The sequence below is a fragment of a genome, unplaced genomic scaffold, assembly GCF_019419815.1.
Source record: "Pyrus x bretschneideri cultivar Hongxiangsu unplaced genomic scaffold, Pyrus_bretschneideri_v1 Contig2, whole genome shotgun sequence".
In the NCBI taxonomy this organism is placed as follows: domain Eukaryota; kingdom Viridiplantae; phylum Streptophyta; class Magnoliopsida; order Rosales; family Rosaceae; genus Pyrus; species Pyrus x bretschneideri.
The window spans coordinates 12879878-12897486 of NW_025999501.1; the positions used below are offsets into that span (position 1 = coordinate 12879878).

Genomic DNA, 17609 nt, shown 5'->3' on the forward strand with positions numbered 1-17609 from the left:
GATTTATTTGTTTATGGGTTAATTTCCCTATATCCAGAAAACCAAAACCCAAAAATCGAATCCCTTTTCGACTCATGCATGCCCCCAAAATCAATTGAATTTCAAAAACAAGAACATAATAACCTCTGAATTGGTAGAAATTTCCTAAATAGAGCATCATCGAAACCCAAACCGTTTTCCATTTGGTTCAATTACGCAGGCACAACAAGGATATGCAGAGATAGGTATGAAGGTACAACCTTCTCGAGCTCGTCTTGGACCTCCTGCAACTGCTCGATGGAGATGACGATGGGTTTTTTGGGATGTTGTTGAGGTTGATGGCTGGATGGGTGGTGCCGTTATGTTGGTCACGACGACAGTGATGGGTTGGGTGATTTCTGTGAGGTGAGGCTGGTGAGCATTGTGAGGAGGAGAAGACGATTGAGATTTGAGAGAGTCGAGGGAGGGGAGGGAGTCGAGGGACTGAGAGTCTGACTCTGGAACTTGGGAGGAATTCACTAGGGTTGAAACTAACACTTGAGATTGGATGATAGGTTATCATTCAATCTCGGCCGTTCATTATAATTAGAAACGGGTTGGTCTAGGACCCCCTTTTTCTAATTATATGGACCCAGCCTGTTTTCTCTTTACAATTTTTAGAACCGGCCCGTACCTACCCCAACCTGCGGTTCCTCTACCCTTTTGCCCAACCCTAATATTGACGGAGGACATAATTGATATATTTAATTTTTAAAATACAATAATAAAAAAATTACATGTGTGTTGGAAATAAAATATATAAATATAGAGATGAGAAAATTGGGGAGAGATTAGACGTCTATTATTCTCATTAAAAGCGTCAATTATAAACATAGTGTTTACTTGGAAACAAAACACAAGTTTCTTTGTTTACATTATTAAATAACTAAACTATCAAATATCACATATTCACAAACAGTCGCACAATTGACAAATGTACAATAATATATTATAGTTTAAATAAACTCATAACATGATGATATTTTATATACTCAAAACCATCAAATGAAGCAAATAACTTTCCTTTTTCTTGCACCGAGGTGTTTGAAAAACACATAAACGAGTCAAATTCCTATTCTAAGCGATCGAGGAAATTGACAGTTGAATAAAAGGACTAATATATGTAGTTGTACAAATAGTTTCGATTTTAACAAAGCAATACAAACATTTTTGTAAAATCATAATTGTACATTTAAATATAATAATTTAGCGTCTAGGGTTTAAGGTTTAGAGTTATGAACTTCAATATTTGCTACATATCATTTGTGGATTAAGACCACGGATTGATAACATTTTTGTATTGAAATTTGAACATGTATTGGCTTTTTGGTAACAAAAAAAAGAGAAGAACAACGTTCTTTCTCGTTTATATGCTCATACTTTTAATTGGCTGTTATAATAATTGTAAAAAAAAAAAAAAAATTAAAAAAAAAAAAAAAAAGAAAAAAAGAAAAAGAAAGGAACCAAAGAAGAAAACCTCGTGAAGCGAGAAGCGAGAAGCGAAGAAGGAAAAGGTGATGAGCGTGGAGGAATGCCAAAACCAAAAATCAGAAAACGTTTCATTCATCACGCATAATGATTTTTTAGTGTGACCATCATACGAGATGGTACATCATGTATTCTTATAGAAATGATGTGTTATGTGTGTTAAAAAGTTAATAACTTAAAAATTACAATTTTTCATCACTTATATAAAAATACATGATATACCATACGTGTTCCGGTCATAACTAAAAATTTCCTCAACACACACACGTCCTCTATTCCCGCGTTCTCACGTGCGTCATCACGACCCAACTACGGAATACAAAATTATTTAAAAAATATATTCGGATTCTAAAAACGATTAAAAACAAATAATTTCAAAAAAAGAGAGGAAAATTGTAAGATCAGTGAAACGACAAGAGCCAAAAACCTGTCAGAAATATCTGCCACCACAGTTAGTTCGATTATTACCGGAAATAGCCGGTGGTCGTCCGGTTTCTCGAAACCCTATGCTTCCCAGCTCCTGCAGGCCCTCCCGGCCCCTTCCCTCTCTTTCTCTCTCCCCCTCTATCTCTCTATCTTGTTGTATGTGCCAGAAATGCAGAGTTTTAGAGAGAAAGAGAAAGCGACTGTAACAAGATTTTGGTATTGTGCAAGATCTGTGTGTGAGTGAGCGACTGCTGAACTCACTCAACTCTCTCTGCGTTTATATAAGGATGCGTGAAGTGAAGCAAAAACCCAAATCTTCAATCAACTCTCTCTCTCTCTCTCTCTCTCTCTCTCTCTCTCTCTCTCCCCCTCTCCTGTGCAAGCCATACTTAGACGTTGTCGTTGCTCAGTAGAATAAGATCATCATCTTCCATCATCATGATAAGACAGCCTAGCCTCTCCTTTTCCACTATTTTCTCTCCATAATCTCACCCACAAAATTCTTAGCCACACGCAACTCTCTTTCTCTCTCTCTCTCACTCTCAGTCTCTAAAGAGCTTTTTCCATTCATGGCTGAGGGTTTCGAGCCCTACCATGTGCCCCAACAGAGCAGAAGGGACAAGCTCCGGGTCCTGGCGGGTCAAGCCCACCCCGATTGCCTCCAACCCGGATCACCATCTCCTCCTCCATCACATCTCCACCATGCTTTGCTCCCTCTCTCATACGATCCCACCACCTCCTTCATCTCATCCTCCTCAGATTTGCTCATGTGCGCCGAGCCGGCCGTGAAAGAAGAGGGTAGTCATCATCACGTGATCAACCACTTGATGGGTTTTGCTTCCAATTCCACCTCATCTTCTACTTTTCGCCACAACAACCACCATCCTTACATGGATCCACAATTCCCTCTCACTCTTACCGCCGTTCAAGAAATCAACGCCAACCCATTTCTCTGCCCCCCTCAAAACGTCCACCCCCTCAGAGATTTCGACCACCAACAACCTCCTTATGACGATCAAGTCGTCGTCTTCAAACCAGAGCCTCTCTCTCTGTCCCTCTCTTCTTCCCAGCCCACCAACCACACCCACCACACCCAGCAAACCCAGAACAACACAAACAACAACAGTCTCCAGAGATTTTCCTCTCCTGGGATTAATTATGATTCAATAAATTCTGGCGTTAGTGTTGCTTCTGTCCCTTTTGGACCGTTCACGGGGTACGCTTCGATTCTGAAGGGATCTAGGTTTTTGAAGCCGGCGCAGCAGTTGCTGGAGGAGTTTTGCGATGTGAGCAGTCGTGAAATTTACAGCGCGAAAGTCTTGACGGCGGAGGATTCCTCTTCGTTTCTTGACCCTCCTATTGAGAACTTTGGTGACGACGACTCACTGACGGCTGGGGGAGACGGCGGTCAGAGTACAAGAAAAAAGTCCAGACTAATTTCCATGCTCGACGAGGTATGCAATTAATTTTAACTTACATTTTTAATTAATTTCCCGTTTTAGTTTTTGTTTTGCCCAACGTTTGTTTTATGATTTAATTTTGGGCAGACGTTTGTGACTGTATTTTGTGCATTATATGATATGATTGTTCATTGGTTTTTGGTCAAAGTACAAACTGCGGTCATTAATTTGGTAGTGTTAATTAACATGGACTGATTAGGGTTATTCTACAATTCATTTGTGCGATTATGGAATTAATAGGGGATTATGAGACTCTTGCATTGAAGGAAGGAGAGACTGGTGAGTGTAAAAACAAAAAATCGTCTTTACAGAAAAGGTGATAGGAGGAGGGAATATATGCACTGAGATCTTCGCTTATAAAGCATCTGACAACCATGGAATGAGTTCCTAATACGTGACAATGTCTCCAAGTTTTGGCCCTAAAGTAGCGGAGGGAATCCGTTTAAATTGAATTTTTTTACATGTATTTAAACCAAAAAAAAAAAAAAGTATAAAAACCATAATGTTTTTGAAATTTAAAAGATGGGATCGGGGCAATTTAATTTTATGATATGAACTCAGACAAAGTTACCAAGCGTGAACAGTGAAATAATCAATATTTCAGTTCCTATTTAGAATGATGGGTAGGAGTAGGTTGCGTCCGAGATTCGAAACTTTCTAATGGAACAAAAAAACGCAAATATGACTTTTTTTTCTTTCAAAATGTGATAATTCGTCCATGTGCATGTGTGATATGTATTTAGTGCATGTTGCTTTGTCTTCATGATGATATCTGAGTCAGACTTAAACCTGCTGTCGGGGTTACATTTCCTGGCTTTAGCCGTTGAGGGCAATGATGAAGATTCAGTCTCACGTTATATGGTTTCATGCATATATATGGTGTCATGTGCCTATTTAATATCTCACTGACAAATAGGTTTTCGGTCTGCTGTGAATTTTTGCGGTCCTTGTCAAGACTTGGAAGCTGTGAGACAATATGATATGGTGTATTTAACAAGAACTTGGATATATATATATGATGGTTGAAGGTTTTGGGTGAAACCTAAGGAAGTTAACTTCACATCCCCTTGCTTATGTGGATCAATTACTTATTGGAGAGCTAAGTGAACAAATCAAAGTGAATTCTTTGCAATTATGTAGCAAGATGCATTATGGATCTTGATTCTTGATTCATTCTGTACCAGGGACAAATACACGGTACTCTTTACAAAATATGGATACGGGTACCTTAGGGAATTATTCGTAACGTCATTCACTATTTGGTTTCGTAACTCCACATTTAACCTTTGCAACATATATAGCGTTAACATTCAACATTTGAATTACAATAACTGAAACGTTACACTATAATCGTCAAAGGTTACATAATAATGGTAAAGTATGATGTTGTTAATACTGTAACAAGTTAGGTGTTTATGTTTTGAACTTCCCAATACACTATCAAGGCATGTTGTTATGTGTGAATGTGATGGCATATAACAAAAATATTGTCAAATTGAGTACTGGTACCCTTTTTAATGAAGGGTTCATTGACTAACTCCTAAACGAATATATACATGGGCCAATCGTACAGGTATTTCCAACCCAACCAATCAAAGGCGTGGGGTGAATATGTAGGCACAATTTGATGGAAGCATATCACACCCGGCCTATCACATAGCAAACATTACTAGTATATGTTACGAAGAGAATATGGAAAGTTTCAGTAGAATATCAGTTGAATTATATCGAAACTAAATGTTATTGAATAAAGATTCCTATTTTTTGCATCTAGGAGTTCATTACACTATATTATTGGGTAGGTTGGCAATTCCAAATTTCTTTGTACTTCGAGATGAATTTTTTACAGAGCAACTTCTCAAGGGATGGATTTGGTTGCATCCTTGGGGTGGTGGTAGCACTGCTAAATTTTTTGATTAATGATATTCTACTTCTTGACATCGCATAAAGATCAAAAGCTTAAGAATTTGCACACTTTGATGTCCAAACATTTATATCGTCGCAGTTTGTATAGAAGGGTATTTTAAAGTGCTATTTTATTTTTTTGTGTGTCCTCTAGGTTTATAGGAGGTACAAGCAATACTGTCAACAGATGCAGGCAGTGGCAAGGTCATTTGAGTATGTTGCTGGGCTTGGAAATGCAACTCCTTATGCAAACTTAGCGATAAAAGCCATGGCTAGGCATTTTAAGTGTTTGAAGAATGCTATCACTGATCAGCTTCACTCCAGAAATCGGAATGGTAGTCATTTAGGACATGAAAAAGATGAAAGTCCTATGCTTCATAGCAGTAGAAGTGTATATGGCCAGAGATCGATTCATACCTCTGACTTTGTGGATCACCAACCTGTTTGGAGACCACAAAGGGGTCTTCCTGAGCGCGCTGTTACTGTTCTTAGAGCCTGGTTGTTTGAACACTTCCTGCATCCGTAAGTAATTAATTAATTAGTTACTTGACAGCTTGTTAGTCTTTTCTTCAATGGATATGAGCCTTGCATTACTTCAATCTAATACTTTATGTTGCAGTTATCCTACCGACTCGGATAAATTAATGTTGGCTAAACAAACTGGTCTATCACGAAGCCAGGTATGTGACATCTGTCATCTATGTAACCGGATCAGTATATTAGTTTTTAAAGTTGTCCATTTCCAAAACAATGGAGTCTGGTGTTCAAGCAATCGTGATAAACTGTTTTAAACTGAATCAGGTTTCAAATTGGTTTATTAATGCAAGAGTAAGGCTATGGAAACCAATGGTGGAAGAAATACACATGCTGGAAACACGGCAAGCCCAAAAAGCTTCACAAAGGGTGGATTTAAGTTCCAATAGATCAAGTGATGATCATTTACCTTCCCCAAACTCGCTGGGATCCGAGAATCCATCCACATCCACCCATAGAGTTCAAGACACCGCATCTAAGCGCACCAGAAGCGAACTTCATGATCATATCACTATGGGGGCTACTGAACAAAGCCTATCTTACAGTAATTTTCCAAGCCATATGCATGTAGGTCATGTTGGTATGAACATGGCTGGTGGGAGTAGTAGTGGTGTGTCTCTAACCCTGGGACTTCACCAAAATAATGGCATTGGTTTTTCAGCTCCCTTTCCTATCAATGCAGCTGAACGTTTTGGCCTTGGCCTTGACGGCAATAGCGAGAACTATGCAATGGTTGGTTTCGAAGCTCAAAATCGGCATTATGGAAGGGATGTCATGGGAGGGCAACTTTTGCACGATTTTGTGGGATGAACGTCAAACAAAATGCAATTAGATGTTCATTTATTAAGCCAGAATCTCAGTTGAAATTTGAAGAATGGTTGAATGGTTAGCCTATAGTGTGGTGTTAGCTAGAGGTATGTATCATTCTGTCACACCCCATGTGTAATATTGGTGTTAAATTGTTAGGTAATTTTGTATTTGATTGAAGGAAAAAAAAATGATGAAATGTCCAATAAGACCCATGAAACCGTCGTGCATGATACATGGCTTGAATCAAAATTTGCCCTAAGTTTATAGCTAGGTTCTGTCATCCTGCGATGGCTTGCCATTATTTTTAAGAAACTAATAAAAAGGATTTGAAAATTTTGAGTTTTAATGATAAAAACAAAATAAAGGGTAAAGTGAATGGTATCAGGATTGATGTTTAGTATAAAATATGGGTTTTTTATTAAAGTGAATGATATCGGGAGTTTTTCGTGAAAATTATTTTTCTTTTATGCGTTAGAAGATAGAAAATCCTCATGTGCATATGCAACTAACCATATTTTTAATGCGAGCAATTTTTTACTCTATTCTACTCTAAAGGGAGGGGAAAGGGTTTGCACTCGGAATGCAGTTAGTGGAAGAGAAATGTGTCAACAATCTGGGCGCATTCCATCACTTTAACTTACCATTTGTTGTTTTGCGCATTCTAGACTTGGTATTTGTGTCGTATTTTTTGTGTTCGTGTTGTTTTTGTGTTATACTTGATATCTTAACGAGTCGTGTCGTGTACCTGTTAAAATAAACGGATAAAATGATCCGACTCGAAATTGACCTGATAATATTAACAGGTAATATGACGCGATCCGTTACCTGTTAAAGGAAAATATATTTTAAACCAATAAATAATCAAATGAAAAACATAATACTAAATAGGTATATACATACTATATTGTCACATCCAAAACATAAAAACGCATTTTTCTTTTAAGTATATTTTCGCTTACCTAAAGTCTTTAATAGTTTTTTAATTAATATAGAAGTGTAAAAAAATATAAACGCTCGTAATGACAAGTTTTACAACTTTCATGAAGAACTTAACTTCGAAATTCGCCACTGTAATCATATAAATCATAGATCAAATTTTAACCGTTGATTGTTGTTTACATTTACGGTTCATTGTTCTCATCAAATTTTGTTTTTTCAGATTTTCTTTTTTGAAAACATGATCTATTAGAGGATGCAGGAAGATGAACGGTTTGGATCGTTGATTATTAGTGAAAATATTGCTTGATGTTTATAAAGTTTCAACAAACTATATAATATCGACTCATATTTTAGTTAACCGTAAATATCGAAACGTGATATCAAAAATCTGAACCATTCATCTTCTTACATCCGCCAGATAATCATGTTTTCAAAAATAAAATTTAAAAAATGAAATTTAGCAAGAAGAATAAAGCGTAAATGACAATCGACAGTTAAATATAAATTTAAGGTTTATGGATTATAGTGTTGTATTTCGAAGGTGATTGTATTTTTTTTTTGTACATTTTGTACACTTCTACAATAATTATTATTAATCTTGCCCTCAAATAAAAAACATTATTCATGAAGGTTTGAAGGATTTTAAAAATCTAAACGATAATGTAAGTGTAACTATTATCTACTTGTGGAGGAATAATGATGAATCATGAGTGTTTTTATATTCTTTCACATTTTTCATACTTGTATGCATGTCTTCTTAATTCTTGCCTACACAAATATTATACTAGTTTATTTTAATTTTAGACAACAACATGTTAAGTAAAATTTATCCTAGTAACGATAATAAGGAACTCTCATAATAAAAATAAATAATGACTAAAACTTTTTTTTTTTAACTTATATAGAATAATAATACAAAATTATATATTTAATATAGAATATATTGTATATATTAATATGACTATTGTATTTTATAATAAATCTTTTAGTAATTAAATTTTAAAATTATCAAAATAATTTTTTTCTTAACAGGTCAAAACGGGTTACCCACGTGTTATTCACGTGTATATCCGTTAAGACCTGATAATAACCCGATAAATTATCGTGTCATTTTTGTATCGTGTCAGAAACTGTCGGACCGCATTCCATCAATTGCTGACTTACCCTTTCTTGTTTTGCCAAATAAGGTAGATAATTATAGTGAGTAGGGTATCATTTCTGGGTACAATTATTGAAAACCGACTCGTATGCTCTATGTTTTACGTCGTATTTAGGTACTGCGGGCCATGCAAACTAGTTAAATCTCTGTGAAGTTTGCATGTAACAAATTTTATTCCAGGGTTAGCTTAGGGGAGGGTGAAAGTGAAGCTGCAGAGAATAAAGGTCTTGGGAGGTGGGAAACTGAATTTTTAGGGTCAACAGAAACCCAGAAGGTGATTGGAAAGGCTAAGTTTCGGTTGGCAGGCTGGCCAAGTTATGACATTTATTTTTGTTTATATTATCTGTGGATGGACAATTGAAGAATTACCAAACAAAAACTGCAGAATCTGACTATTATATCCGTGAACAAATATTTACAGGAGGAATTTTCTGTATGTAATTAGTGAAATGGGACTGTCGACACTTGGGAGATATGCCTGTTTTTCTACGGTTACGACTTACATGGTGTATACATTTCCCTGAGACTTAACCTGAAAATATTGGGCCAGACTGAACCTTTTATGCTGGACGGAATTGGATAGAAGAAGCCCAAGGTTACTGTGATGCATTGTTTTATATAATAATCCAACTGGATTAGTAGGTTTCTGATTTTCTTTCATTCATTTGTTGGAAAAACTTCATTTCAACTACGCTAAATGTTTAAAGCATTACTGACATGTTTACTAAGTTACCATGAATATAAATGCAATGTATGAGTTTCATTTGTTATATTACATGTATTTATTAACATACAAGGAATGAGAAAATAATTAAGTGCGTTGAACGAAGGTACATATATACCTTCTATATATACGTGTCCGTTAAAGGGAGGGATCCTTGTATTTTTTTTAAATGGAGATTAGTTATGGGATCCACTTTATATTGAACTTCAATGATCTGAACTGTGTATTCAAAAAATGGGGATTAGTTGTGTGTACAAACACTTTGCAGATGTGAGTTGTACGTTTGAGGACAACCAAAATTTACAAGTATTTACAATGTACGTGCTTGTACGGAACTTGAGGGAGCACTTATGTGAAGGAAAAACTTATGACTTTGATTCAATCTAAACTTTGATTGTACAAGTCAGCGATATAGTTAGTAAGCATGTTTGTATTTGGTTAGAGCTGTTAGAATTTTTGTTATAAAAACAAAGTTATGTAATCATTTTGTAATGTGAATACAAGTCTCATATTTCTCTCTCTTAATTCTCTAGTTCACCTTTCTCTCTATTACTCTTTCTTCTTCAGTTTCTCTACAATTCTCAAATATTTCAATTTAGTTAACAAAGGAAAGAGCTCGATCTCAATCTACATTGAGAACTTGTCAAGGTAAAGGAAGTTTTAGAGCAAATCGTGGGGCAACGATATGAGAAAAAGACTCGAGGAACTCGAGGGAGATTCTTTGTTCTTGTTTTTTTGTTTCTTTGGTCATGATGGAGAATTTCATCGTTCTAGAAGTAACTAGCATTTTTGGGCACATTGAAATTTTCTCTTTCCACACGTTGTAATGTCACACTCTTCTTGCATTTTGGATTGGTTATATAACCAATGCATTAAGTTAACTCAAACCAAATATTCGAATAATTTAACCAATTGGCAAATATTGTATGCTGGGAAGAGTTTGAATTTGAAAGACAGTAAATTAATGAGAAAATCTCTAATTAATAAGAGCAATCCACTATTTACCCGTCTTTACCAATTAAAATAATTTAGAATATTATTGAAGAAAAAAAAATTATTAGAATTATTTAATAAAACCCAAAAATATAAGTAATAAGAAAGAAAATAAAAGAGAAATGTGAGAACGCACTTGGAAAATACTCATCGACGTCATCGTTCAAAGCACGCACAAAAAGAATATTATTGGCATTCTTACTCAAAATTTTTCGTTGTTGATTTACTGGATTTCATGTTTATGATTATAATCGTTCATACTATAAATGTCTACGAAGATGATCTTTGTAAAAAAAATCAATTAAAACTAATGTCATTTAGTCATCATTTATTTTTTTGAGTATATCGATATTTTTATCGTTAAGGGGAGAGAGAGTTTGGCTATGCCACATAATGAGTAGCCTAATTTGGTATCGAATTTGTCATCTACGAGATTTGAACCTAAGACCTCTCATTTTCAAGCGAAGAAGAATACCAACAAACCGTAATATTGAGTGACATCGATTGTATAAAAACAGATAGATGAATTTGATAAGAGTATTTAAAACCATTTATTTATTTGTTATAATGGATTGATTAAACAATTTTAATTTTAATTTTTTTTTTTGCAATTAAAATGATTGAAAAGTTTTGAGTAGGTGTCCTCGATGGGTAGGCAAGCATTGTTCGCAGAAAAATGTTCCACATGTGAAGGGTGTCCACACTTTGGGGAAACCGGTCTAAACCACAAATTCGTAAACCCCTCGTTAGGGTTTCTACTTTTCTCAAAAGGGTCTCTCTCTGGACTCCCTTCTTCTTCCCTGATTTTCCAACTCCGCGCACAGTTTCACCAAATTCCACGGATTCTATAAGATTCTCTTCAAACCGCCAAAACCCATGTGAGATCAGCTAAGTTCGGCCTGACCCAACTTCACATACAGGGGAAAGATTGAAGCTTTCTAGAGGCAGAAAGAGATAAGGATAGAGAGAGGGTTTTGGATATGGAAGCTCGAGTTGGGGTGGTGGTGGAAGGAAAGCAGAGAGCTTCGAATTCAGCTCAGGGAGGCGTGGTGGATGGGGGCGCCAGGAAATTCTTGCAGCAGCAGAGCCAGGCGAACCAGTCCCTGAATCAGCAGTCCCAGATAGGGACGGTGAACCAGCTTTTAGCTGGCGGTATCGCCGGTGCTTTTAGCAAAACCTGCACTGCGCCTCTTGCTCGCCTCACCATCCTCTTTCAGGTTCTTATTAATTTCAATGAATTTTTTGTGCTAATTTAGTTGGTATTATAGTTTTTTGATATGGGTTATTTTGGGTTTGTGTTTTCAAGCATTATTGATGTTTGATGAATGGGATTCTAAGCGTTAAAAGTTGGGGCTCTGTTTTTCTAATGTGGGATATGAAATAAAGGGTTTTATTCTCTGAATTTTAGTTTTAGTTTCTTGTAAGAATTATGGAGAGTTGAGATTATGGGAAAAGAAAATACAGGGCACGGTGTGTTGAAGCTTGAAGATGTTTAATTGCTTTTGTTGGATTGGTGTTAGTTAAAAAATGTTCCTTTACACTAGAAAATTGACAAAGTTTTGGGAGTATTTCTGTGTGGAAATGACATGCGTAAGATAAATATTGCTAGAAAAAAGAAAGTTTGTTTTGGTGATTTCATGTCGAGTAGAGCCGTGAAAGTTGTGTTGGAATCTGGGGTTTAAGAAAATGATTAAGAGCAGAGACGTTTCCGTATTATTCAATTGCTCGTGGGTTTATGTTTTGCAATGATGTTTGTGGTGGGAGGCTCATTTCATTTAATTCCTATGTAGCTATTTATACTTAAGGCTGGCTATCTTCCTTAGTTCAGAAAGCTGAATTAACCCAATGGCACATTTGGACGAGGGACTTCAAGTTCATGGAACTTAGGCTAAATTTGTTAGGAACGCACTATAAAAATTAGAGAGGGACTTGAAAGTCACTAGATGCAATACATTTCAGAGAAATTTCAAATTACACCTTGAAAGGCTAACTTTGTATTGCATTTGTAGTGTTTCAGTAGTTTGTAGTGCATTTTTGACAATTGAGCCTAAAGTTCCTTGGAAATTTAAAGCCCTCGTCCAAACATTGGGAAAGGATGGACAGTTCCATATCATTATGTGTGATGGGATTTTGTTGAACTTTTCTCTCGTGCGGTGCTAGTGATGTTCCTGTTTGAAGGTGGTTAGTTGACTATTCCATCATTTACTTCGATTAGGTGCAAGGAATGCACTCTGATATTGCAACATTGAGTAAGGCTAGCATATGGCATGAAGCTTCACGTATTATCCATGAAGAAGGGTTTAAAGCATTTTGGAGAGGCAATCTGGTTACCATTGCTCATCGCCTTCCATATTCTGCCGTCAGCTTCTATGCTTATGAACGCTACAAGACCGTGAGTTAATACATGCCTTGACTGAATTCTAAGCTTGTTGAGTACAAATCAATGTTGTCCTTGCAGTTTGCTCTGGTTTCATCTGACCTCTTTTTATATTGCAGTTGCTGCATTCACTTGTTGATGAACATTTTAGGGGTAATGCAAGTACTGACATGTGTGTGCACTTTCTCGGTGGTGGGATGGCAGGGTTAACCGCTGCCTCAGCCACATATCCACTGGATCTTGTGAGGACACGCCTTGCAGCCCAGGTATTGCAAAGATTTTTTTTGTGGGTTAAGAATTAAGAACTAAGAAAAGACATCCTGATTCTCATTGTAAAGTTGATTTATAACTTTCATTCCCTTCTAATTTTTTTTTTTTCAGTTTGAGTTCATTAGTGTATTCCAATTTTGTAGAGAAATGCACTATACTACAGAGGTATTGGACATGCATTTCATACAATTTGCAGAGAAGAAGGTTTTTGGGGATTGTATAAAGGACTTGGAGCGACACTTTTGGTATGCTTTATTTGCACATTTTTTTTCATTTTTTCATTTTTCATTTTCATCTTTTATGGCTCATTTCTTCATTCCGTTGACACTAAATTCTATTTTTCTTCTTGCTGCGATACAGGGTGTGGGACCCAGTATAGCAATAAGCTTCTCAGTTTATGAGGCTTTGAGATCTTTTTGGCAGTCCCAACGGTAAAGACTGCATAGCTGGTTGATTTGAGGCTGAACTTCTCGAGTCAGGTCTTTTGTCCTTCTATTTATTAAGTTGTAATATTGTAGTTTTTAATTCTATTGACATCAGGCCCAATGATTCGACTGTTGTGGTCAGTCTTGCTTGCGGCAGTCTTTCAGGCATTGCCTCATCAACAGGTTAGTGATCGGTGACAGTCGGTTTGAAGCATGAATAGATGGAACATCTATTAGAAATATTATGGTGTGATGGACAGTGGAGAATGTATTTGCATCAGTAGATTCAGTACCAAATTTTTATATACATTGTGGTTATGAACAATACTCCATGTACGATGCCTTTAAAACCTATATAAATTTCTGAAGCGGATAGATGGAAAATTATGTTAGGACTTTCCAATTAGTTTTCTAGAATCTAGCAATAAGATTTCAGATTTGTTCTTCTGAATGATTATTTTTTGCTCTTGTTTCAGCAACATTCCCTTTGGATCTTGTAAGGCGAAGAATGCAATTGGAGGGGGCTGGTGGTCGAGCCCGCGTCTATACTACGGGCTTACTTGGGACTCTAAGGCACATAACGCGGACTGAAGGCCTGCGGGGCTTGTATAGAGGGATAATGCCAGAGTATTACAAGGTCGTTCCAAGTGTAGGAATTGTCTTCATGACTTACGAGACACTGAAAATGGTTTTTGCCCGCATCCAATCAAGTGACTAGTTGCCTCTAGATTTCCCGTTTTCCGCCATCTGTCGAGCCATTGGAATTTCTCAGAACTCAGTGGGGGTTTCCCGACGTATGGAGGTAGGGGAGAGGGTAAAGTTGGTTAAAGACACAACTTAGGTAGAGCAATAGTTGTGGTAGTTTGAGAAATATTATGGTGGTAAATTTTGCTGCTGCTGCTGCTGCTGCCGTGTGACCGTATTGTTTATTCTTGTAGAGATTAGTTTAGCTGCATGAGTCACAACATGCTCCCCATTTTGACATGAGAAGTTAGCAAACTTTTACGCATTCGTCGGTGGTCACCGTAACAATTTTGTTGTAGAAGCCCTTTTGTCTTCCCCTTGTGTTTTTCTTTTTCTTTTTTACTCTGTTGAAGTTTTAGAGTTTCTTCTTACATGTTTAAACCTTGTGTTTGGTCTGATTTTAACTTTTTTGTTTTAATTTACACCAAGGAGCTCTTTTAGGGAGTCCATTGGACAGAAAGGGAATTGCAACACTTTTGAAACGATTTTGCAAGATATATTCGTCGATTACAGAAAGACGTTCTATATATGTATAAATTCATTTTTACTCATCTTGTGAGAATTTATTAATTTTCTTTAACATACATCTTAGATTGTTGGATCCATCTTATCGTTTCTATTAAAGAAAAATTAACGAAAAGTCCTTATAAAACTTCCCTTTTAATGAAAAGCTTTTTTTTTTTTTTAAAGTATAATAAATAGTACTAGGGAAAGGTATAAATGTGGTTTTTCGTTAAAGGTGAACAGTACCGAGAGTGTTTTGTTAAACCTCCCTTCTATTAAAGATGTACTACAATTATGAATGTTATACGACGACTATAAAAGTTAATTTGGGATCATGGGATGGGTTCTTAAGAGCGTCTCCATTGTTGTCTCTACCACCGTAAAATCCCTACATGGAGAGTCAAGCATTCTCCAATGGCCCGGAAATGAAGGTTTTAAAGTATAGAGACTCACCAGAGTACTAAAAAGATTCCCATATATAGGGATGCTATAGGGATGCTGAAGGGACTCCTAATGTGGTGGGGCACACGTCCTTTTTTGAGTTGGGTGATGTCCCCACCAAGGGAAGGTGTGAAGCTGTTGTCTAGCTACCAAACGCACCCGACACGCACGAATGATTCTTACTTGCCTGACTTTTTGTTTTTGTTTTTTTTACTGTTTAAATCAAGCAAAACTAACAATGAACTTTTAATATTTTAGTCCTTAAATTTAAGGACACTTCCCTAAATGAATCATCAATGATGGTGGTGGGAGTCCCTAATAGGGATTCCAAATTGGAGATGCTCTAATGCTGGTAGTGCTACTAAACTTTTATTCCTATACCAATAAAAAATATGCTATGAGACAAAATTTGTAATTTTTCTTCAATACTCTAGGAAATGAAAAGTGCAGACCAACTCTAAAAAATTGAACGATTGATTCTTAAAAAATCGACGGTAAAAAACGTTTAAAAAGTCGGACTATTTAGTAGGTTGGACTATCGAAGACTTGAACCAACACAGTAAGACTTGAACGCCAACCCAACCACAAACCCGAATGACCACTGAGAATTTCTGGTGTGTTTGGTAGCAATGCACTGAGAATTTCTGGTTAAAAATCTCTAGGTGTTCTGGAAGTAAGCAAACTGCAAGCAACAAAGCCTCCAACCATCCATCGAAACTATGTTAAAACCTGGTTGAGTATATGTTGTAGGCGCTGATTCATTCTTTTCCAAATACTAACGAAATTTTTTTTTTACACTAATGAGCAAAAAAAGTACTGGTAACGGTTAATTTTTCCACCTGACATAGAACGAACAAAATAAGAAGCGAGTGATTTAAGCGCAAGTTTTTATTTTGGGCAGAAAAAGAAAGACGTTCATGCAACCAAACATACAAATAAAGGACTTGTAGGTCAGTCGATTAAAGTATTTACTCTTAAAGAGAAAAAACACGATGACGTATGTGTTTATATAATGACGTACGTGTTTATATAATGAAAATCACACAAAGCAATCATGAGCACCTATGTAGGTGGGAGTGCGACATGCTTCCACTTTCTTCCGCTTCTCATGGTGTTGGCACCACTATTTCTCCATGGCTGCAGTGATGGCAGAAGACTTCAAAGTCGACATGAAAGAAGAAAAACTATTCGTCCATTTCCCCTTTTCCGATTCGACAATGCCTATGAAAGAAGAAAAACTATCAGTGCGTAAATCCTTGTATGTCCTCAACTTGTCAAGTAATGCTTTCACTGGTGAAATCCCATAATCCCTAGGTAACTTGCGAAAGCTCGGGTCCTTAGATCTGTCAAGTAATGATTTGCCTTCGTTCTTGAATCTCTCAAATAGTCAACTGGTCGGGAGGATCCCAACAAGTACTCAGTTTACTATGTTTCCCAAAGCCTTTGTGAGAATGTGAAGGTAAAAGGATCCCATATTAGTGAAAGAAGAAACCTTGCAAAAGCTTATAAGAGGTTGAGCCACTCTTCATATTGTCAATTGGTTTTATAATGAATTCCAACTTTTTTCATAGTATCACAGCCATGTTGGCCCACGTGTGAAGCCCAATGGTCACACATGTTCCACGTCACCTAGTTCGTGTTGTCCACGTGTTTGACTTGGCAATCCCCCGCACGTTTGACTTGACAATTCCCCACACGTGAGAAAGCGTGTGAGAATGTGAAGGTAAAAGAGTTCCACATTGGTGAAAGGAGAAACCTTACAATAGCTTATAAGAGGTTGAGTTACTCCCCATATTACCAATTAGTTTTATGATTGAACCCTACCAAAACAAAGAATTTTGGGGGCCTCCTTTGAATTTGAATAACAAAGCAGGATCATCTCCTCTACCAGCAGTCAATGGAAGTTACTGAAATTTTGGAGTTGAGATTGATTGGGATCTTATCAGTGTCGAAATTGGATTTGCATTTGGCTTTGGATTTGCGGTGGTTGGGTCACTTGTGTTGTGCAAGAGATGAAGTAAATGATACTACATAGCTATGTATAAAATCCTTGTTAAGACATTCCCTAAGCTTGATAAAAGAATTAGTCCTCACCGAAGACATGTTCACATAAATCATGTTGAAATTATTATGAGGGCAAATGCAGCTGGCCTACTTGTTATGCCTGTGTTTAGCAAGAAATTGGGCAGTTGCTTCTGCTGTCACATAATTATGAAGTACGAGATGTAGTGTGAGCTTGTTCTGTTACTTTTTTATATTTTGATGTTGCAAGTTTTTAATAGTAAAAGATCGATAAGAACGACATATTAACGATCAAAATTTTTAAGTCCTGTTCATTAGTTTTTTATTTTATTTTTTTAATCTTCTTTCTGATACAGGAATCAGCATTACT

The 17609-nt window shown here is 36.6% G+C and overlaps 2 protein-coding genes across 2 annotated transcripts; both read left to right on the forward strand.

Moving 5' to 3' along the window:
• Window positions 1-2328: 2328 nt before the first annotated feature.
• Window positions 2329-6873, forward strand: LOC103949400 (BEL1-like homeodomain protein 9). The gene is made up of 4 exons (XM_009360512.3): window positions 2329-3386; window positions 5452-5819; window positions 5917-5977; window positions 6099-6873. Exons 1-4 carry the CDS (start codon window positions 2502-2504, stop codon window positions 6639-6641), a joined length of 1857 nt encoding a protein of 618 aa, XP_009358787.2. The 5' UTR covers window positions 2329-2501; the 3' UTR covers window positions 6642-6873.
• Window positions 6874-11279: 4406 nt separating this feature from the next.
• On the forward strand, window positions 11280-14788 carry LOC103949401 (mitochondrial substrate carrier family protein B). Its single transcript, XM_009360513.3, has 7 exons — window positions 11280-11673; window positions 12672-12848; window positions 12953-13099; window positions 13247-13348; window positions 13464-13534; window positions 13644-13711; window positions 14005-14788. Exons 1-7 carry the CDS (start codon window positions 11437-11439, stop codon window positions 14244-14246), a joined length of 1044 nt encoding a protein of 347 aa, XP_009358788.1. The 5' UTR covers window positions 11280-11436; the 3' UTR covers window positions 14247-14788.
• Window positions 14789-17609: the final 2821 nt, after the last annotated feature.